General features: G+C 41.3%; 1 protein-coding gene across 5 annotated transcripts in view; it reads left to right on the forward strand.

The window, feature by feature from the left end:
* The window catches only part of LOC117756388 (protein unc-13 homolog C-like), a 103,348-nt gene that overhangs the window by 36,460 nt on the left and 43,809 nt on the right, over positions 1-23,079 (forward strand). For all 5 annotated transcript variants that reach the window (XM_034576875.1, XM_034576892.1, XM_034576884.1 and 2 more), the window contains 4 exons: positions 3,762-3,918; positions 4,295-4,363; positions 13,675-13,764; positions 15,979-16,107. In XM_034576875.1, the coding sequence (XP_034432766.1) occupies positions 3,762-3,918; positions 4,295-4,363; positions 13,675-13,764; positions 15,979-16,107 (445 nt within the window). The remainder of the gene's footprint in view (positions 1-3,761; positions 3,919-4,294; positions 4,364-13,674; positions 13,765-15,978; positions 16,108-23,079) is intronic.

Below are 23,079 nucleotides of genomic sequence, written 5' to 3' on the forward strand. Positions count from 1 at the left end.
TGACCACGTGTAATCCTGAGATGAAGCAACCCTGATGGAACACAGGAAATAATGATTCAATTATTACTTTAACGCATAAAATGATTTGTTTTATGTTGTGGAGCAAAACCAAACCGATGGTTCCTAAAGCATGTTGTTGCATCAGGTTACTAAGTTTACTCTTTTTTTTTATTTTTATACTTCTCTCCCATCTTTCTGGTTCCACTGATCTCGATTTGGTCTCATAGATCCTACAGCAGCTCTTTCATCTGCTCTCTATACTGGCCCTGGAGGTGGGACTTGTCACTGGGAATCTGTTGAGCTGCTGTAAAGCTGCAAAGCTGTTTCAAGGATTCTTAAACATCCAACACCATTAGCCATTGTGTCCACATACATAAGAAGTGCAGCTGCTACCACAGCAACGCTATAGCATAAGTGTTGTTGACATATTAAAGCCGCAAAGTGGTACGGAGCTGAAAGTTGTTTCAGCGTGACAGGGTATTGCAACATGTGAGGTGTTGCATGGTCGTTTAAGTGCAGATAAGTGAAACAGTAAGCAGTCTTCTTACCAGCTTTCTCAGGTGGAGTTAATGCTTCAGGCTCCAGCCTTTATTTAAACTTGGCGTTTCTCACATCTTCGCTTATTATGCCTCGCCAGGAGTTTATGAAAGGCCTTACCTCTCTGTTTGCTTCATCATAGAACCTTAACTCCCGGTCACTCCTGACATGAAGGCTGCATAAATCACTGCAGCTGCGACACTCACCCTCCTGTGTTTCCGCATCACCACGACCCATACCCCTCCCTCATCTTCCTTTATCTTCATCTCACTCACTCTATCATCACCCTCACCTCCCACTACCCCGTTTCCCCGCGTCTCATCATCTTTTTCTCATTTCTCACAGCAATCTGAAGCCATTAAATAATATGGGAGTGTGTGTGTCTGTTGTGATATGCATCCGCTGGTAAAAACCAAGGCAGGGTGACGAGAGGAGGAGAAACATCTCCCTCTTGAAAATTGGCTCAGGAGATCCAGCTCTAAAAGCGCTGTGGGAATGTAGCGGATGCCAACACCACTCTCTTCACATCACTGCCTTTGCTCGCCTAACCCCAAGTGCTCCTGGGTAATTTGGAGGCTGAAAGCAAAGTAATTAAATAGGCCTCCCGATGAGAGCATATTTGTGTGTTTGTGCGTGCTGCTGTGTGTGTGTGTGTGTGTATTTGGACTTGGGAGGAGAGCAAATCTGTAATCATCACTCCGCATAACTTGATGCATTTTCAACCACTTCATGAAGCAATAAGACACTGAGCCAGATGTTCTTCTTTTCACATCTTTGGTACACATGGTCACCTGCACTTGTGATACACAGAAATATTAATGGAACAACATTTTGATTTCATAAATCCACCTTTAATTTCTGTTGACAGCATCTGAAATTGCAGTTGTGAAGAATATAAATGTTCTCCTTGTTATTTTTTGAAGTGAAGGCTAAAGGCAAAAGACATCTCAGTAAATTTTCGAGAAATCTATCAGCCTAAACTTTGTCTTGTTTTAAACTCCGAGGCATCTTTACTGTAACAAGACTCTAGTATAAATAAATCTGGTACATGAATGTGTATCAATATGTGGAATTGATTACATAGTTGAAAACAGCAATTAACATATTCATGATGTTATAGCATTGTGTTCGTTTTCTGACTGGTATCAGCCAGTTTAAATCCTTGACCTGTTTGCACATCGGCTCAGTCAAACATTACCCAGACTTTGTTCTCGGGAGCTGGCAGGACAAAGACTGTTTAACGTCTGAGTTGACAGATTCTGACATTTGCATTCACACCGACAGCTCCTCCAGGTAATGTTTAGAAAAGTTGAGGTGTGCAGTGGATGGGTTGGAGCAGCAGTTTCACACAGTGCACTGCCTCTGTCTGGGTAACAAACTGCTGCTCTGCCTCTCACGGTGTCGACACAGAGAGAAGTGAGCCTCTCACTCGCATGGAAGCACTGGCAGCTTCTTTCTACAAGTAGCAAAGGTTTATCCAGAAGGTTGCTAGATTTGCTGCAAGGTGCTTCTTGGAAAAAAAGATGCTTGAAGGGGTCTGATAATTGAAAATGTTCATGCCAATTAATTATGATAGAGCGACAGCCAATAGGGGAACTATCAACACTCAAGACAGCCAACCAATGCTAGAATGTTAGTCAGTCATGCAACACATTTGGCCGACTAATAGTGTAAGTCACTCACTCACTCACTCACAAGCGATGTAAAGCGGTGCCTGAGAATGATGCAACTGTAAACACTGTAAACAATTCATTTGCCAGTAAATACATATAACACATTGATCCAAACAGTGTGTTTTCACAGAATACTTTAAACACACACATTATTGTGCATATATAGTTTTATATATATATATATACTGTCGACATGCTGTATGAATGAGAAGGCAGCTGGCAGCCAGTCTGTATGTTCGCTATGTATATATGAATTATAATGTTGGAGGTATTCCATATGGCTTGTGAAGCAGCAGTATGAAGTGTTAAGATAACCATATGCTCTTCACTCAGCTAGAGATCGCTGTTTGAAACAGGCCTCTCAGGCTGCAGCACTTAATTACTGCTGTAGTGCTCTATCACCCGTGTGTGTGTGTGTGTGTGTGTGTGTGTGTGTGTGTGTGTGTGGGGGGGGGTAGGGAGAGAGAGAGGGTTTACTCTTCCCTGACATTGTCTTCTTCATTTGACTTTATTTTCTCATTTTCGAATTTATATTTTTTCTTTTTCTCTGATATTGTCCTTTCTTCTTCGCTCACGCCAATAAAGCACATTGGACTGAAAATTGAAAGAGAGCGAATGGCAAATCAAAAAAATCTGAAGCGGCGATGCATGTGTTTCTTTCTCTCCCATTGTGTGTATTGCTTCAAGTCCATGATGTTAGAAAAGTGCTGAAGACGGGAGACAAGGACAAAAGATGTCATGTTTGCATTAGTAAAAGAACAATGTTTCAGTTCCTCCTCTGGGGAAGATGACTTGAGTAATTTTAGCACACTGTAGAATACTGAACCACAGTTTGTGGATTCACCTCAGTGGTAAAGACTTGAACTTGGAGTTTGTCTCAGTGGTATTTCTTAAAGAATGAAACAAGCAACTAGGTTTAATGGCACACTGTAAAATAAATATATATCCACTCTTTGGATGGGGACGAACCCTGGAATTGAACTCACTTACTTCATCTATTTCTTTGCAGCTTTCTTTCATTAATAGCATAGGTTATATAGCTGTAATTTATGACATCATTTGCTATAGATAGTCATTGAAGACACTTTTTACTACATGAACAGGTCAGTAAACTTCTTATGCACCAGGAGTAATTGTTGGGAACGTTAAAAATGTGCTGTCTCCTCAGAAGATGAAAGGTGAAAATTAAAAAGAGAGAAATACTGCAGTGTTTCTGCTCAGTTTTTAATTTTAAAGTAGATAGATAGAATACATATGGTAAGAATATTATATATTATATACCGGAAGGGAAAGTTTCCTCAGCTATAAAACACATTTCTTTCAGCACTCTGTAACATATCGATTTTGTGACTTTCCTAAGGGTGTATCGATTGCTTGATCATTTTCTTTGTCTATTTCAATTTTGCGCTTGATGCTGACTCTCACATTATCTCTGTTTTCTTAATGTTTTTGTCTATTGAACCTTGGTGAAAAGATGATGTTGCTCCAAAATGGCTGCAGCACTGCCTCGTGTGCCAGATGTAGTAATAGCTGTTCTTTTTTCCTCCGCAGGCATTTCTCATGTCTGTCCGGCAAGTACATGTGTCCTGGTGTGCCAGCAGTCATGAGCAACCTGCTCGCTAATATCAATGCCTACTTCGCCCACACCACCACCACCACCACAACCACAGCCTCTGCTTCTGACAGATTCGCCGCCTCTAACTTTGGAGTAAGTGTGCTTGTTCTTGTCCTGTAATCTGACTTGTGAAAACACTGAAACGGTGATTTGCAGTAATACAATGCTAAAGAAAAATATGGGTTATCTATGGTCTTCAGTTAAAACATCTGTTGCTCTCTTATATCCTGTTTAAGTATCAGAGGTTGCCAACCCTTTATAATTGAACTTTTAATATGCTAATGTTATTAGGCATCAAATAATATTTCCAGGCAGAAAGCCGAGCTGGCAGTATGGCTGCATCACTAAATTTTGTTCCAGGAAGTAAAAATGAATCACTGCAGGCTAAGTAATGCTTGAGTCCACGCAGTGTTAAAAAGCTTTAGATGTTGTGACGTTGAACTGAATTATGTCATTGTTTTCCTGACAGAGGGAGAAATTTGTCAAACTACTGGATCAGCTGCATAACTCACTGAGGATCGATCTCTCCAAGTATCGGGTACGTAGGAGCTTTTTTACATGTGGTGCGTCTGCTGACACTGTGTTTGTCTTTGCGGGCGCCGGGAGGCACGGTAACGCAGTGGTTAGCAAAAACCTGCAGGTCCAGTTAAATCGCCCATAGGTGTGACTGTGAGTGTGGCTGGTTGTCTCTATGTGTCAGCCTTGTGATGGACCGGCGACCTGTCAGGCTGTACCCCGCAGCCGCTCAATGTCAGATATGATTGGCTCCAGTTCCCCGAGACCCTCACATGATCGACGGTATATAGACAATGGTTGGTTTGTCAGTGTGACCTGTCAACTCGAAGTGAGGCTCTTTTCAAAGTTTTCAGTTAAATCTCATCTCATGCCCATAGTAATATCATCTCGAGGGACTGTATTCTCACAATGAGTCTCTGGTTCACGTCGTAGGGAGAATGTTCCTTCTCTGGGAAAAATGCAGGTGGTTGTTTAGTTTTCTCCTTTGACAGAAGTGATGCCATTTAAGCCACTTGCCATCTGGCTGATTTGATAGAGGCTTCCCGCTTGATTCAACTCTGTTTACAGTACACTGTGTGCTCTCTACATCTGGTGTGCAGCAACAATCCATTTACACCTTGCTGCCGATGCCAAATGTCACCGTCCAAATGTACTTATTGACTGGATCCTCCTCTTTGCTGGATTCAGTTCACTCTGTGTTGGGTGTATGTTTCCATTTTCATCCCACAGTCAAATCACATTGATGCCAGATGTAAAGGTGTTCTATTACTTATGAGGATAATGATGAGGTAAAGGTCATTATAAAAATGATAATGTCACCGAGAATGTCATTTGGTAATGTCACATGTGCTCCACTCATCTTAATGCATAAAATATATGTGTAGGAAGACTTGGTGGTTTTAAGGTGAGATCACGGGGAAGGACATGAAAAGTATGAGATTTGTGATGTATGAGAGACAGAGACAGACAAATACCACTGTTGCTCAACAAAAACAAAATAGACTGATTTGATTAAAATGCTGCCAGAGAAGCAAGAGCATGGCACCCCCCCTTTTCTTCAAAAAAAGAAAGAAAAGGCCGGACTGTGTGAACATGTTTCCTCTGTAACTTGTTTTAGTTGAAGATCAAAATGACTCTGAAAAGGCAGAAATTGTTTGTGTTCTTTCTTCAATCCCTTGGCGCTTTCACAGCTTTTAGCCAGCAGTGTATTCAGACACACAAATATCAATAATCGGCCTGTGGTGTTAAGCACGACCATTGGCATCTGAAGAAATAGTGCTCCTCGTGGTACAATAAATAGACCCTGTCGTGTGTCCAGCACTCACCCTGCCACAGACGTTCATGGATTTAGTGCATTGGACACCTTGGAGTACGCTGTGGAATTCCACCTCTCTTTGTATAGACTGTAGCAGATTGATTTAATGTTGGCTATAACTATTACAATCAAACATGTTTTAAAAGACAACTATACATGCATGTTTTATTTAAATAAGGAGCAATAATTCATAGTTTCTTATGCAATCCATATATGCTTCTTTATAATTATTTGCTATGTAAATATACAAAACTGTACTGAAGCCAAAACCAAGGTGGTACACAGACTAGAGAGAGGGAGAATGTGATATAATAAATGAAAGTTAAATTTGTCATTTGACGATGACCAGAAGGATACATTTTCCTGCAGTACAGACTTTTCTCGTTCAACTGTTATACCCATGCCATGCGTCCCATGTAAACTACCGACTGTGAGGCTACATGTGGTCTGTGGCCATGAAGCGGGGACTTTTTTTGTTGTCTGATAAACTTTGCCTTCTTATAAGGGTGGTAAGCTACAATTAAAAAATCTAGAATTATATTTGATTTAAAATCACACAGAGTGGGGTCCAATAGGGGTCCATTCACTTAAATGTATATGTGACAAAGTAAGATAAATATAGCTAATATAATTGTAAATTTAGAATGAACACATATGTGTTAACAAAAACATTTAATGTATACATGGTGGTTTTGTGCCACCCTCGCAACTGCTCACCCTTTTAAATTCCCAAAATGAAGAGGGAATTGATTAGAAAGAACAATCCAAAACATTGTCACCCTACCCGCACCCTAAACATACAATAAAAGTTACCACTTCAACGAATGGCTGAGATTAAACAGCCCCAAAAAATGGGGAAGTGAAGAAACTGGCATCTTGCAGCCAGACACTCATCTCTGATTGTCAGAAATGTGCCGCTCCCAGGCCAGCGAGGGTGCCGCTGTATTTTACTCTGGCAGATTGAAATCCTGACATACAGAACATAATCTTCTAGAAGAATCCCAGAAGAGTGTAATCCTGTTAGACACCGCACACACACGCACGCACACACACACACACACACACACACACACACACACACACACTCACTCGCTCACACTCATTTGCCTCACCCTTTATACGGACACGCAGGAACATTACACAAACATGCACGGAGCTGTGGACATGCACACAGGCTTTTATCCTCCCCCTCTCTCCCTTACTTTCGCTCTCTCTCTCTCACTCACTCCCTCACACACATACAGATGATAACAGCATCCCTCGCACACACTCTCGCATATGTGCAGACATCCACTGTGCAGTTTGACCGCACACTATCACCGACTCACACACGGCTATGCACCAGAACAGCCAAAGACCCTCACATCTCCACCTTTCTTTCCGGTGGCGTTATACAGTGAGCTGTAAGTGAAAGATGACCCTCTCATCTCTAATGTGACACAATGCAGCGTGTCTTTGACAGCGTGATTGCTTTAGCTCCTCTGTTCTTTGTCACGGCTTGTGTGTGAAACCACATGTGCTTACAGAGACACACCCTGATTGCAGCACATTCAGCTCGCGGCCAGCAAGTCAATAGTGAGGAAGAGAGGGGACTTGAGGGACACACAGAATGAAGTTGTATATAGAACGGGGGAGGGATAGAGAGGATTTGGAGAGAGAGGTGGATGAAACAAGCAGAGAGAGAGGGAGTTAGAGGAGAGGGGATTTGGACAAAGAGGGGGAGAGTTGGATGGACGTAGAGATGGATTTGGAAAAAGAGGAGAGGACAAACAGATGAAGAAAAACAATAGGTGCGATGGGTGGGTGACTGAAGGAGGGAGAGGGTTAAGTGAAGGAGAGATGGCCTCTTTTATTTTCAGATGGCCTGGCTGTCTGGCAATAACACATTCACCGAGACCAGTCACAGAACATCACATTGGCCTCACCTGCCAGCGCTGCCCTGCTGCTCTCTTGTCAAGCCTGCCACAGACCAGTGGTTCATGCACACACACACACACACACACACACACACACACACACACACACACACACACACACACACACACACACACACACACACACAGTTCATACTCTCACTTTCTAAAGCTGTCCTGCAGACGGAGCATGCCACTCTTGGACAGTAATAAGATTCAGATCCGGCTCCTCCGCCAGTTCACCGTATGGGTTTTCCTATAATGACATTCTGAGGGAGATTGAGTTTGCTTTTGTAAAACAGAGGGCTTGAATCAGGAGCGAGAGGGCCCGGGTGCCGCTGCCACTCTACATTTGCTGCATATGCATTTCTTCCCCTTAAACTTTACTCTAAGGGCCCTGATACACAGCGAAACCTTGTATAGCCAGGCTGTCCCAGCCGAGATTAACAAGTTTCTCTGGGTCGGACATAAAATCTCAGTATTCAGAGCACGCTGCAAGGGATTTGAGCTGTTAGCTCAGTTTGATATGAAGTGAGGTTTGTTCTGTAAGCTCCCCTGGGAGTTGTGTACCAGTATCTTAAAATGGAACTCTGCAGAATTACATTGGTCCTTTAGCGAAAAGGTTATTTCATGCTAACAGCTGGTTTGTTTGTGTGGTGCAGGAGCTTCTTCAGCCTCCTTTGCTGAGAGGAGCAGAGGGATATAGATGTTCCATACTGTAGAGCAGGATGGCATCACCCACACTGAAATGTATTAAAGCTGATAAGGCCTCAAGTGACCAAAATTGCAGTCAAATTCCAGAGGTGTTCTCTACAGAACAGTCTAGAAACATACGACCTCAAAAGAACATGTTTTTTGCCTGCATAATCCAGATTTAAGTCTTGTATGACAGCTACTGTAATGCATATTCTAAACCTGTAATGCTGGTCGCCGCTTTTTTCTGAAATTGCAAAAGTGACCTGCATTAATTGAGCCATGGCAAATAAAGACCGCATGCAGGGCTTAGTCCACAGAACCCTGAATCTGCACTACCACTGCTGCACAAAGAGCTGTTCACCTGTTTATTCAAAGTTCAATGAATCTCAACTCAGTGCGCTGAACTACGAACTGGAAAATCAGTTGTTGCCTTGTCTTGAACGAGCTGTTCCAGTCCCAGTCACCGCTGCAACAGATTTTATTTTATCTGATCTTAAGGTTTATTAATATTGAACGTATCAAGTGTACAAATCACACCAAACTCAACACTGCATTTTCTCGGGCCCGTAACATACTCATGAAGTATGAAGTGTGCAGCCGATAAGATGAGCTGTTGTGGAGATATGCGAGCCAGAGTCAGACAGACAGAGATTTCTGGAATTAGTAGATGATACATTTAAAACATTGAGCACAGAAGATGGTAACTAATAATTTCTTGCACTCCACCCGTTGCCTTTGTCTTGCACCTAATTTAGTGCTGTTGCATCATATAAAGAAATATTGTGTTATTATCTTTAATATTACAATACATGACATCAGTACCTCACACACTGTAACCACCATTTTTTCCAGACCACCCCAGATGCCAATGCTGAACTCAGACACAGAAACGGAGAAAGTTGAAGTAGGTTAGATTATTGTGAATTTAAATGAATCCTAAAATGGCAGAGCGGGGCAGGCAGAGGGGGCGAGAGCAGAACCAGGGTAGGTAATGGCGTGTGACAGCTGAGACAGGCATCTTCTGATTCGGGAGGCAGACCACAGAAAGGGGGCGCATCAATCCGAGACAGAAGGAGAACAAAGGTTTGTCAGGCAAAACTCAAACTCGAGGAAAATATTTAGAACCTGATTTCTCAGGCGGTTCGGCCATAACGTTTGTGCTGCATGGATACACTGAGCCCCATGAGGGGAGAGACGGAATGGGTTTTCATATTTCTGGGTTGAGGGGGAGTAGATGAGCTGGATGGTTGGTGAGGCACATACGTCGAGGTAGACAGACACACCCATGTGCACACATAGACAAACCAGGGACATAAACACTAGGAATATGTGTGTAAAGTGTTACATACATAAAGTTGAGTTGAGCAGGTTTTCCACTGTTTGGTTTGTTTCAATCTAATCTTAAAGTAGAATGTTTTTTTCCCTTGTATGTTTGACAACAAAATCAAGTTTTAGGATTTTTTTCTTTTTTGTTATTTTCTTTCCAAAAAAACCCTTAAGTATATGATTGTCATAAATATTCAGGTCATTGGTTTAGTTTAAAGCACCTTTGGCAGCAATGACAATGACATGCCTTTTTGGAAATGATCCTACAATCTTGGCACACTTTTGCTCCAAGCTGGGCCAGGTTAGATTCGGAGCATCGCACAGTCATTTTCACGTCTTTCCAGAGATGCTCTGTTGGGTTCAGTCCAGGGTTCTCTGGAAGCCATTCCCCTCACTTTGGGTCATTACATATTGTATGACATCCCTCTAACCTAACCCCTGAGCACTATGTTGCTCTGCATTCATCTTTTCTTCTATCCTGACTAATCTCCCATTTCCTGTCTCAGAAAAATATCCCCACAATATTATGCTGCCCACCCCCTGTGTTTGACTGGAAGGGTGTTTTTAATGAGGTGATGCTCAGTGCCTCAACAACACATCAACTTTAACTATCGTTTATTTTCAAAACAAGAACCTATTTAATCTTGGATACAGATAGTTTTGTACATCACATTTCTCATCTAACGTTACCAGCAACAGTGACCCGTGGTCATATGACAATTACAACAATGTTAGCAAGATGTCACACAAGTTAAGCATCTGGAATGACTTCCACAATTGTGAAGAGGACCCTATAGAAGTCAATGGTATACAGGTCTGCCCCAGATGAGTTTATGCCTTTATTCACTTTGTTCAAGCAATTCTTAAAGTACAGTAAATTCAAATCATGTTATAAAAGCATCTAAAAGCAATTTTCAATGTGATATTTCAGTCTTCTACTTGAATGCATTTTAAGATTTAAGAGACAAAAACTTGAAAGGTTGCGCAACCTTTATAGTATACACACACACAGTAGAGCTACATGATATGAGGAGAAGTTCGATCAGTCTCCCTGTGCCCATGACCTGACCTGACATTATCATCACATACTGTAGTTCAACTGACTAACAACACATTTCAAATTGTCAAGTTGTGGTAAAAACCAGTTGCTGTAAATGGTTTCTGATGTTAAGCAGTTGTAGCCCCTTGGAGTTTTTCTCTCATTGCTGGCACTGGCCCAACAAAATGTCCAACATATGCTATAGCAGAAAGACAAAGAACTAAAAGCGGATCAGCATCACTCAGTCTTTGTCCCACCTCATGATGCACTCTCTGACATCTCCGAACGGCAGTGCTGATGCTGTCTCTACTTCTCGTTCAGAGATGGAAGTTTGGCTTTATTAGTATGCTTCCCTGATTCTGGGCAATAAATCTTTTTTCTTTTCCCTTTTGTTTTTCTGCTGATGAAGCTGGAGTTTCTCATTTCTGGTCTTTCTGTATTCAGACATAGGAAAGCTGTATACAATTTATTTCCACTATTGTTAATGCTTCTACAAACACCTACCATTGAGATTAGTGTTTCTCCAGAGAAATATATATTTGTGGATTTACTATTATCATCAGAATTTTGTAAGTTGTGGTCCCCGGATGATTCATCTTTATTTAACAGCAATAGAGAGAGAGAGGATGAATTACAATTTACACTCTCTCCACCAGTTCTCATGTTCATGCTGTTTTTAAGCTGTTTAGTTATTCCAGATGTAATGATCTGAGCACTTTTCTCCAGTCCACGTTGTCAAAAAACAAATTGACTAATAGACGAGAACATTTTGCTGGTAGACATTAGTTTTTTGTGAGGAACACACCTACCTCATTTGTAGCAACATAATGACTTCCAATAAGCACCTTTCCCCAAATATTAAATAATTACCCATTAGTTGACATGCTACACTGTGAAGTATGTTTCAATTTAAATAGGTTCAATACGATAACGAATTTTGTTTGCATTTTGAATTAATCATTTAATCTTATAACCAAGCGGTGGATCAGAACTCCAGTGTCACTGGAATACAAAGTGGAAGTAGTGAAAACTGCTAATTTGTTGTGTAATTTACCTGTAATGTAACTGTGATTTTATTGTCCAAGATAAAGATGTTGATGTTGGACAAGTAACAAAGCTCAGATTTGTTTGACACAACTTCAGGAATATATGTTCTGGGTTACTTTCATTCACTAGAATCACTAATTAGCAGCACTAGTGCAGTATCTGTTCTGAACCTGCCTGTTGGGAATGGGCTGTTTACATGGGCTGTAATTATACTGATTGCAGCTTTCTTTCTGAAACCGTAAAAGTGACCTGCAGTTATTGAGCCAGAGCAAGTAAAGACCTGCTGTGGGACTCAGTCTGCTGAACCATGGAGCTGCACAAAGAGCTGTTCACCTGTTTATTCAATGTTCAGTAAAGCTCGGCTCAGCACACAGAACCGATTTGAGATTCAGTTGTGATTGCTGTTGTCATGATTGGGCACTTGATGGTTGATGGGTCCCATACAACGCTGGTACAGAGCGCTGGTCGCCTCTCTTCTCAAAGTTTGTGTTGGATGTCCACATTTCACCAAATTCCACACTGCTCGTCCTTGTCCCCTTAATAGTACACACGGAGTGTGAAACAGATAAGATGAACCGTTCTTGAGATATGTGAGTCACAGACGGAGAGACAGATGTGTCTGTAACTACAAGAGAGATAATCACATTGCAGTCCTAATCTGTGTCAAAGTCACAATTCTTACTCCAAAAATGAACAGATAAAACACAACAAACTGTTGTAATAACAGTTCCAACAAGGTGATTCCAGGAGGTTAACAGACAGCAGCTCTCAAGGTTGCAGTAGAGGCTATAATAACCACAGAGACTGATGGTTTCTCTCGTGACTGAAGGCTACACCTGTGTGACGTTATTGTAAGAGAAATGTCAGTGTCAGCAGAGAGAGAGAGAGAGAGAGAGAGAGAGAGAGAGAGAGAGAGAGGCTAATGACTGATGGCACTTCTGGGCTCCATGCTGTGATTGAGACAGGTGTCGGTACAGTAGCTGCAAGAAAATTCTTTTCTTTCGCTGTAAGTGAAGGATTTATATTAAAAGGAATCTGCTGAGAGACCGGGTTCTCCAACCCCTTAAATCAAATTTTAAAATATATGACCGCAATCTCTTCGTATTGAAAAAAAGAACTTTATTGAAGTGATGTTGTTTTTATTCCATCAGTAGCCAGAGCTAGTATAAGTGGTGCAACCTGTGCAAGCTGTGTGTCAAGCTTGTTTGTTGCCCGCCGGCTGTTTGGTTTACTTTATTGAGGTCTACACTTTCACCTTTAAACCAGACTCACCATACTTATTATTCCTCTAGAGAAATATAGTGTCAGCTCTCAGTAGACCGATAACTGTCTGTCAGGCATTAGGCACAGGTTTTCCACTCTGTAGGTTGGCTGTGACCATGTCCATCATCTGCTAAATGTTTCTGCTTCTTTGAAAACTGGTCATTTTGAATCATTTATCAACCCGGTAAAACTCTCTTGGCTGCTCACATCCTGAATGTGTCAGGTTTCTGAGTCGAGTTTTGCCTCGATGATCTCGGACAGACCTCCTCCGCAAATGAGCTGTCAGCCCCACAGGTCGCTGCGAGGATTTGGCTTTATTTCCTGAATCTCTGGTGGGCATTTATTGACAAGGCAGAGGAGGGATAGGAAACAAGAATGTTTTTGTTTTTTTATTAGAGCACTGAGAGAGAAGGAGAAGTAGGATAATGTATGGGGCAGCGATGCCTTTCCTCAGGGCTGTCAGGGCTTTATATGCTCCCCGTCACGCCGTTCTGCTCCGTCTGATGACTTCATGGCCCTGAAATAGAGGTTTTCATCAGCAGAGACCTCCCTTGTCCACTAAACGATTAGACAGACAGTCATTTCGTTATGATTGCTGGGCGTTGCACTGTAATCAATTTCAATGTTTTGGCCTAAGTGATGTAATGTGGTGGTGGTGGTGACATTAAAAGGCTGTTTTCAACAAGATGTCCTCTCCTCATGTTATCTTTCTCTCTCTCTCCCTCTCACTCCAGGATAATTTCCCTGCAGGAAACCCAGAGCGACTCCAAGATCTGAAGTCCACTGTCGATCTGTTAACCAGCATCACCTTCTTCAGGATGAAGGTATACTCTGTGTGTGTATGTGTACGTGAGACAGAAAAAGTCCAAGTTGCATGAGCAGGTAATAGTTTGAAGAGAAATAGAGCGTTACAGTGACTTCCCACTTTTAGAACGGCTCTGGCTCCGGATGTAAATTTCCATTTCATTTTCAGAAAACCCGTTTAAAAGGAGTTTAATGCCTGGAACCAGACTGACAGGCTTCAATTTGATTCATGACCCTTTGATGCGGAGCAAAACAAATATTTAAGAACAGAAAAAAAGTCAAGAGTAAAAAACTGTGTACATTGTTATTTTAAGAGTGAAGTAACCACCGGCCTATAAACCATTGCAAATCATCCTTTTCCAAAAACATCCAAAGCAATTTCCTTTCATTTATGCTTGTTGTAAATATAGTTTTGCACTATATTGTAGTTTGTATCATGCATGTGTGTAGATAGTGTTTCATATTGTGTAGAATCCTATTGAAGTAACGTTGAGCTACCCCGAAAGTAGCAGACATGGTTTTCGTGGTTTTGCTAAACATTTCCATGGAAACAGTGACCTCCACCATTCAGAGATGTTACTGCTTCACTTTAGGATTGTGGGGTAGTGTAGTACAACACCTTTTTCTTAAATTGGCAATTATATCATCTGAACTTGTGGCATAGTCTACATTTGATGGTTACAACAACGTTATGGCTGATAATCCAGATCCCTATTCATAAATAAAAACTTTTACTGGCGGTACTACACTGTTGAGCTCTAGGGGAGCACTCAGTTTAAGAGAAACTAAAGAACACAAACATAGCAATAAATAATGTTACACAACAGGGAGTATCGTAGCTTCCTGAAGTAAATACCAATCATACGGTTTCATCACAGAAGTGCTGTGCCATCGACTGACTGATACACCTTCAATACACAATGACCGTAAAATCTGCCACTGTTCAATCACAAACATAAACCCAGATTGATTTTTGCCATGTTTATTTACAGGTGAAATCAATTCACACTCATAATTCATGGAAACCCCTCAGTCCCGCCTCCCCAACGCCATCAACCAACCAAATGATTTATTACTTTACAATGTCTCGACAACAGGCTAATGCATCTGGGTATTGTTTGTGTGATGTATGTTGACCTGCATACAACAGTAGGCCTCCATGCTCCAAATGCTTCCAGCTCTGTCTTGTCCCCTCTCCCCTCGCCGTCTCCCACTCCACGTAAAGCTTGACTCCATTCAGTTCTTTCGGAGGAGGGGGCAGTGTGTGTGGAGGGGGTATAGCGCTGGGGCACTGAGGCATAACTAAGATGGCAGCTGTGAGCAAAGGAATGAAAACTGTCACTATAGGTTACCAAGGCTTTCACTCTGTGTCATGCCCATGCAGGGTTTTACTGTGTATACGCATCGTTGCTCATACACAGGAGCTACAGTGACTGTTCATTATACAATACACTGAACATACACCTAAAGTCCCACTCTGGCCCCATGTCTGCTTTGGTATACATAATGTATGTAGGTAGCTATTTTTATCCACAAAGAATTTATATATATTTGTAATAACATGTAATATGATATCATTACATCATCACTCGATTGATGGATGCCACTATACATATAAATGCAGTTAAAATAAAGTAGCTGCCTCTGATTTAGGTTGCTCACGTTAAGTTTGGATTTTGAAAGGCTGTAGCAGTGTTTCCCAGTAAGCGTCTGTGGTGGCCCGCCATATTCTAATTTGGCCCGCCACAGTTTCATAATGGACAAAAACATGTTCATACTTCTCATAATAACATTAGAGATCTCTAACTTTGTGATTTGCTGCTATTGTATAATTGTGTGCAGAGCGATTTGCCTCATGCTTGTGCTATCATCCATAAAGACTTTACTGCCCACATAGACAGTCACGTGTCATAGTTTCAGCTACGGTTGTGCACGTAACTGGCAAGTGGCATGCAATGCACTTCTCTCTCTTGCGAGTTGTCTTTCACTCACTGTCACACATTTGAAAATATAACATTGTGAACCTTCGCTTCCTGGCTGTCAGAGAGTAGCTGTGTGCCTGTCTCTCAGAATCTTTTGTGCATAAGAGTGACCTTCATGCGCATGCACCCCCACTACGGCCATGGATTGAATTAACACTGTGGGAAACACTCCTGTTGTTCAGTATAAACAGTTGTAAGGCCAAGGTGAACACCTAACCCTCTACCATCTAACATTGTATTGTGTCTGTGCAGGTACAAGAGCTCCAGAGTCCACCAAGAGCCAGTATGGTGGTGAAGGACTGCGTGAAAGCATGCCTGGACTCGACATACAAATACATTTTTGATAACTGCCATGAACTTTACAATCAACTCCTCGACCAGGTAAAGAGCTTCCACATTCGATTCATAGATCACTGCTTCTCAGCTTTCCCCAGTTCATGAATGTTTGACTCGTTTTCCACTGGTGAACATAAAGACTCTACAACAGCAACTTTGTTATGCACAAAGTGAACAGCCGCCAAAGCCTTGAGAGCTTTATATTTCTCACATTACATCATGCACATGTAGTGATGTACACAGAAAGCAATGTGCTACCAGTAAAGTTTTCTCAGGAGCCTGGTTCAGTCTGCTGTCAGCTACACTGTAATTACATGGGTTTCTCCTGCAGCCCCAGAGCAGGGGTTAGCTGTACTGTGATACGAATGGTCTTGTTCACCATGGTCTCCACCCGCAGTGTACAGCTCTGTGGCCGTGCCAGTGACGAGAGAGACAGTTTTGTTTTGTAAGTCTCACACGTGCCAGCGTGACAAACTCAGCAAACTAACATCTCACAACAGTAAAATCCTATGAATAATTCCTTACTTGGTTTCAATTGTCTTGTATATCAAAACCATAATGCCTAGTCAAAGTCTTCACAGACACGTTCAGAGAAACACATTGTATGCAAGTTAAGCTGGAGGAGATATGATGTTTGTTGTGTTATGGTTTAATCAAGTATACAAAAGCATGTGCTTCCAAACTTGATGAACACTAGGTGCCGGACAGAAGCATTTATTATTTATATTTTCCTCACTTATTTTTCATCATTTATTTATTTGTTTTATATATTTATTATTTGGGTAGTTACATCATCTGTCAAATGACGTCTGAGTGCATTTTTATCTATGGTGAGAGAAGAAGAGCCTTTTCCCAAAATGTTATACCTACCTGATAAAATAGTTTGTGGGAGCATTAACTGGTGTACGGATATTTCTCGTCTTCTGGTTTTAATCTAATTGAGGCCTCCTGCATGGTTCTCGTGTCACACCTCGCAAACTTGATCCTTCTATCACGCAGTCCAGATGCATGGCTCTCAAAATCTGAATCATAAGACTAGATAACAGATGTTAATTTAATGATGAGGATGAATTCATGTCAAAGAAAACCTGGAAACCTGCCTTTAATTTCGAGTTGTTCTGAAAAGTATTTCATATTGAACTCAGTTATTAGTTCAGGGCCACTCTACTTTTTTCCAGAAACTCAAAGTGAAAAAAACTTTGTTAACATTTTTGATAGGTGCCAGAAGCTGTTATTCCCTTGCTCACCTCATGTGTTAATATGATATCACCTTTATCCTTTCAGAAATCTCACATCACACATTCCCTTTCAGCTTTAGTGTGCTTTGTGTTGATGTGTGACTGTTCCAAGAAAATATAAATTCAATCCAGCATGACTGGAAATCAATAGGCTATATATCATGACTGACGTTTCCCCGACAGTGAAAATGTTGCAGACTTTGCATGAAGGACTTCAACCTTCAGAGAGAGAGAGAGAGAGAGAGACTCCACGGTGAAAAGATAAAGCAGCCAAACGTTAGGCAGAACGTACCTGATGCAGTTTCTCCAATTGAGAAGTTACAGCAAGTTATATTATATTTGAGGAAGTATTACTCAGTAATAGTTTGCTCATTTCAACACATGAGCTTCAGCTCTACCTAATTATCTTGTGGTTAACTCCCCAATGAGTATAGGCTCCACACCACAGAAGATAATAGACCCTATCTTACATCGTTGCTGTTTCCACATTGATGAAGTTGTCATGTTCCTGTCCACCCCCCATGTGGTTAAATAGTAAAAGCACTTGCACCCATCCATAGCCTTAAGCTCTGCATGCCGTCCAAATAACCAACTACTCATTAAGTCAAGCTGGACACTTTATAACATTACATTTTGAAGCTATTGAAACAGTTTTCAGATACATTTTATTAATTGTTTACATCTTTGGTTATCCAGTCATTGAATAGCTTTCTCCCACTTTCATTCTCATGTGCTTACCGCGCCCATTGGTGTGGAGTATATCAGTAGAGAAGAAAAGGGAGAGGAAAGAGGCCATCTACAAGGAAGCCAATTATCTTTATGATTTTCTCGATCATCATTTGTCAATAAATAAAAATAAAAATATGTTTTGCAAATTGCAAAAGTTATGATCAGTCAGGAGGAGATTTTTTTTTGATAAAAGCCAGAACAAACAAGAACCCTTATTCTCCTTAACATCAATTTACTGCATGTTTACAATCTAGTAGACAAACTCATTTAAGTATGCACTGATTAAGATTAGTCTATAGGAAGCAACATTAGCTTATAATGTGGAAGAGGCATCATATTTGGGCTTTGTTAGCCAAATATTCTTTCCTCCTAGGAATAGCTTCCTAGCTAATTTACAGACTACTTTTGTCATTTGCGTACTGCTCCATATCCTCGTTGGCAGCTCTGCCATGTGAGCGCCCATGGGCCTATTGCTCTTAAAGGGATAGTTCACCGAAAAAGGAAAATTCACTCATTTTCGCTTTACCACTATTCAGATGGAGGGGTGGGTAAAGTGTTTGAGTCCACAACATCAGGGGTAAACAGTGTTGCAGCCATTCATGTCTGAAGAATAGGTCACTTTGGCTGAAACACAGTTTACCCCTGAGACTCCTAAAGTGTTTTGTGGACTCAAACACTTCACCCACCCCTCCATCGGCATAGTGCTGAGTAGATAATGAGTGAAATTAAATTTTTCGGTTAACTATTCCTCTAATATGAGAGTCGTTTGGTCCATTGTTTCTACATTGCTATCTTGAGGCAGCGATTGCCTCATTGACCAACACAAACCTGAAGTTATTATACATGAATTCAATCTGAAATTATTTTAGGGCCACATTATCCAAATAGGAATACATTTTCTAAGTAACAGGCACACACGGACTTTGAAATGCACTAAATTTAGGTGAACCATATCCTTAGATCTGTAAAATGGAGCCCAATATCTTAAGGTTGTAATTGGGTGTAATCCACTCAAAAGCTGAATAATAGGCTTCCTGTGTTTAAACAGCCTGAGGCGTTGTAAGAAATTACCAAACCGCAGAGATAGACACGTTCACTAATTACATCTTTGTCCACCACAGTTTCACAGTAGACAGCCTCTCCATCAGTTTTTCCTCCAAGGCAGAGGAAAAAGACGTCGGCTTCAACCCAAAGCAAACCTCACTGTGGCTTTAAATTATTACGTTCACGTACACTAGGTAGCCTTTGACTCAGAGGATGGAACCCATTCCAGACCCCAATTCTCCAGTTGCTAATAATGACTGAGTGCGGCGACAGAACAGCTGACACGGTGGCCAGGCGGGCGGTGAAATCTCCCAGCCACAGCGAGGCATCTTGCATAACGTGACAACACAGCTCTCTACTGCTTCTGCCTGGGCATAAAATGACTAAAATGAGGGGGGTTGGGCAGGGGGGGAAATGTGGCTTAACAGTTTCTTAAATCCCAGCAGGAGAGAGGGGATTTTGAACCGTAAGAAGAAGCAGAAATGGAAAGAGGTCAAACACATCATGGGAAAGGGCAGAAGGGAAAAAAACGACTATCATTTTCTCCTGGCTCATCCAGTGCGAAGGAATGTGGAGTGACGATGGTGCGCTGGATAGAAATAATCCACTTGCACCTATGAGAAAATGCACATATATATTTATGCATACTTGCTGATACATTCTGCAAATATGAATGCATAAGTTGAAGCAATCTGGTTTCGAAGAGGGAGGTTTGTGATCGCTGGCAGGTGCACACATGCAGGAATCCACTATGCCTGTTTGTGAGAGAGCCACAGAGGTAGAAGTCAACTGCACTTGTTCTGAGCAAGCAATTCAAATTGATTTGTTAAGTATCTCTCTCACCGACATTATCTCATATTTGCCAACAATGCCCATGTGGTCGGTTTAGCTGTGTTTCATGAGCTGTTTGTTTTCAGAGCTATGTCTTTAAGTGCATTTTTCCATACATGTGTACACATACAACCCAGTATTCCATTGCAACAGCCTCAGTTCTACCCACAGCTCTCTCTCTTCGGGGAATTGGTCACATTCTCACAGAACAACCTTCCGTCAGTGACTATGTTTGTGTCACATTCTGAAAATTGATGAGGAGCCAGTCGTATGCTAATGCCGATTTCTCCCACACAGGGACTGCAAGTGCCAAACAATAAACATAAACCACCAGCTACCCTCCAGAGGAGAGATATGCTGCATGCATATTTCTGCCGGTCCCCCCCATCACTTTGTTCCAAGGAGCAGAAGTACACTGCACTCCTAGCTCAGTACAGTTTTCAGCTCCCAATACAACTAGCCCATGGGTGGGTTGTTGACTGTAACAAGACAGCAGGCATCGTAATCACCTTAAAAATGTGTTTACACCTACCTGAGGTGAATACAGATAAGCAAAGGGACTCTACGTTTTAGTGAGACGCATACTGCATCCAGTTTAGTGTGGCTGGACACAACCTTCAGTGTCCTTCATACATGCATACAGTTATGCACACACACACACGCACAGAGCTACACGCACAGACGGGTTTTGCTTAGCTGACCGACCTCCTGCTGAGACATTTGTTTTATTATTCATGTGTCCAATTCAACAGAACTTTACCTTGCTGCATACCCCACCCCACATGGCACAGGATTCTGATACCAGGCTTTTCCCTTTGAAGTAGGCATCACTATTCTAATTTCATAAACTCTGAGTTAGTGGCCAAATTGGATTGACGGCCAGTTTCTTCTCTATCTTTGATCTAAACTCATAAATTGCTAATTTCTTTCCAGCGGTAATCACTTGTTAATCTCTCAGTATTTTGAACTTCGTGATTAATGTACCAAGCAAATCTGTGTTTCTTTCTTCTCTTGATTGATGATCACTCTGAGAAAAGCAAGGCAAGTTTATTTATGCAGCTCAATCCAGGCACAAGGAAAATCAAAGTTCTGTTACAAATACAGAGAAGATTTGAAATTAAAATATAAGAAAATTAAAATAACATTCAAAAAGCAATAAAAACAAGGCGAGTCAAGTGTTTCACAGAGGCACTGAATAAGTAAAACCATAAACCAAATAATAAGAAGACACTTAAATTGCATTTAGGCAAATAAACATTAAAATGCAAAGATTAAAAACACGTTTCCAATTTCCAAATAGAGAGGACACAAAACCTACTTGCATTTTTGATCAGCAATATCATATTACTTTGGAGGGCTTTATTGCATGACTGGATATAATATATATATATATATATATATGTATACATATATTTTGATCATATAACATAAAACAAAAGATGCCCAGGCAAGGCAACTATGTTGAATGCAGCACTGAGATCCAGTAATACCAAAAATGTCTCAGTGCTCTGAAGGACCTCAGAATCCAGACTGAAAAGCATTAAAGAAAATGTTTTGCACTAAGAAAGACTAAAGTTGCTGAAAGATGTCTTTTCATTGATCTTTTCTAAAAAATAATTTTGTTTTTTTGTTTTAAATGAGGTTTAATAACAACTACCTTCAGGGCTCTTGGAAAAAAGGCCTGACTGAATAGAACTATTGACTATCTGTAGACAATCTAACTCAATGCATTTAAAAACATTTTTAAAGACGTAGGCAGAAAGTCAAGGCAACAGGTTGTTGGCCTAAGATGTCGAGCAGTTTCTGTCACGTCTGGTGCCAGACGAGGAGTTTCAGATTGTTCTTTGACTTGTCAGCCCTTCGTCAGCTAGATGCACATAATGCTCAGATAATTTACCCTCTTTTGAACACTTGTAATCCCAGGTGCAAACACGTGTCCATCTTAAACTGCCCAACAGCTTCTTTGAGTTCTGCTTAACATGAAGCTCGGACCACCTCCCTGTCGCCTTCATATTGGAAAGCAGCTCATCTTTCATGTATTACAACACAGCAAACATCACCGAAAACACAAATTAGAAATTCAAGAGTGTATCTCATATGATGATATGAGATTTCGACCCAATTGGAAGACACCATTTCTTGGAAGCGTATTAATCTCTTTCTTTGACCATGGCACACAACGTGGTACACTTCTGCATCTTTTATCATCACGGGTCGACATTATCAGCCGTCACTGAATCAGATGTAATCCCTCTCTGTGTTCCTTGTTCCTATGAGATTAAGTTCAGCGGCTTCTTCTGCTGCAACGTCTGCAAGACATTCCAACAGCATTACATGCTCTGCATTACTAAATATTTACACCGACCATCAGCGACATCACCAGACACAAGTTGATTATTGTAGGCATTGATTAGACTCTAAAGATTGTACTGAGAATAAATTGAGTCATGTTGCAGTTTCATTTCCCCAGCTCCCCCTACGATGTCTCCTCTGTCTGCCGCACCACAGTCAATACGCTGAAGGTTGTTAAATAATTCAACCTAACTGATTGGAGCATGTTTCATTTTTAACACCGTTTTCTATTAATCTGAAATACATTTCGCTCCAGTCGGGATTACATACAGAAATGAGAAAACGGTGTATTATAGCCTCCTTTTGGGAGGTAGGCCCTACAGTCATAGTTTATATTTGCTGCTGTCAGTGTGCATAAGCGTGGGTGTATTTGTGAAAAATCGTGTCTGCGTATGATACAGAGCTGTCAGAATGACCGAGTTTCTTACAGTATCTACACTCACTCACTTTCTGTGTGTGTGGCAGAGTGAGAGGCCCTGACAGTTACTTGCTGACTACAGATCAGTGTGGTCGCACCCAGTGTGGGGTGAACAGATGGTGGAGTCAGTAAGTGGTTTTAGAGTCGACACCTCTCACCCCGGGGCTGAAACAAGGATTTTCTGCAACACTCTACATAGACAGATTACTGAAGAGTGATAATGTTTTAAAAATACGTAGGGTTTCAGTGCTAACCGACTTTTCAACACTCGTCATTACTAGTGACAAGTCATTTAAATTTGTGAGTCTTGAAAACAACAGGAGAACATTGAGTGCATCTGTTTCCAGTGCAACCAAATCAACTTACATTGTTTTAATAAAGAGGACAGTTAAAGATCTGCCTTTT

The sequence above is a fragment of the Hippoglossus hippoglossus genome, chromosome 3 (assembly GCF_009819705.1).
Source record: "Hippoglossus hippoglossus isolate fHipHip1 chromosome 3, fHipHip1.pri, whole genome shotgun sequence".
Taxonomy (NCBI): domain Eukaryota; kingdom Metazoa; phylum Chordata; class Actinopteri; order Pleuronectiformes; family Pleuronectidae; genus Hippoglossus; species Hippoglossus hippoglossus.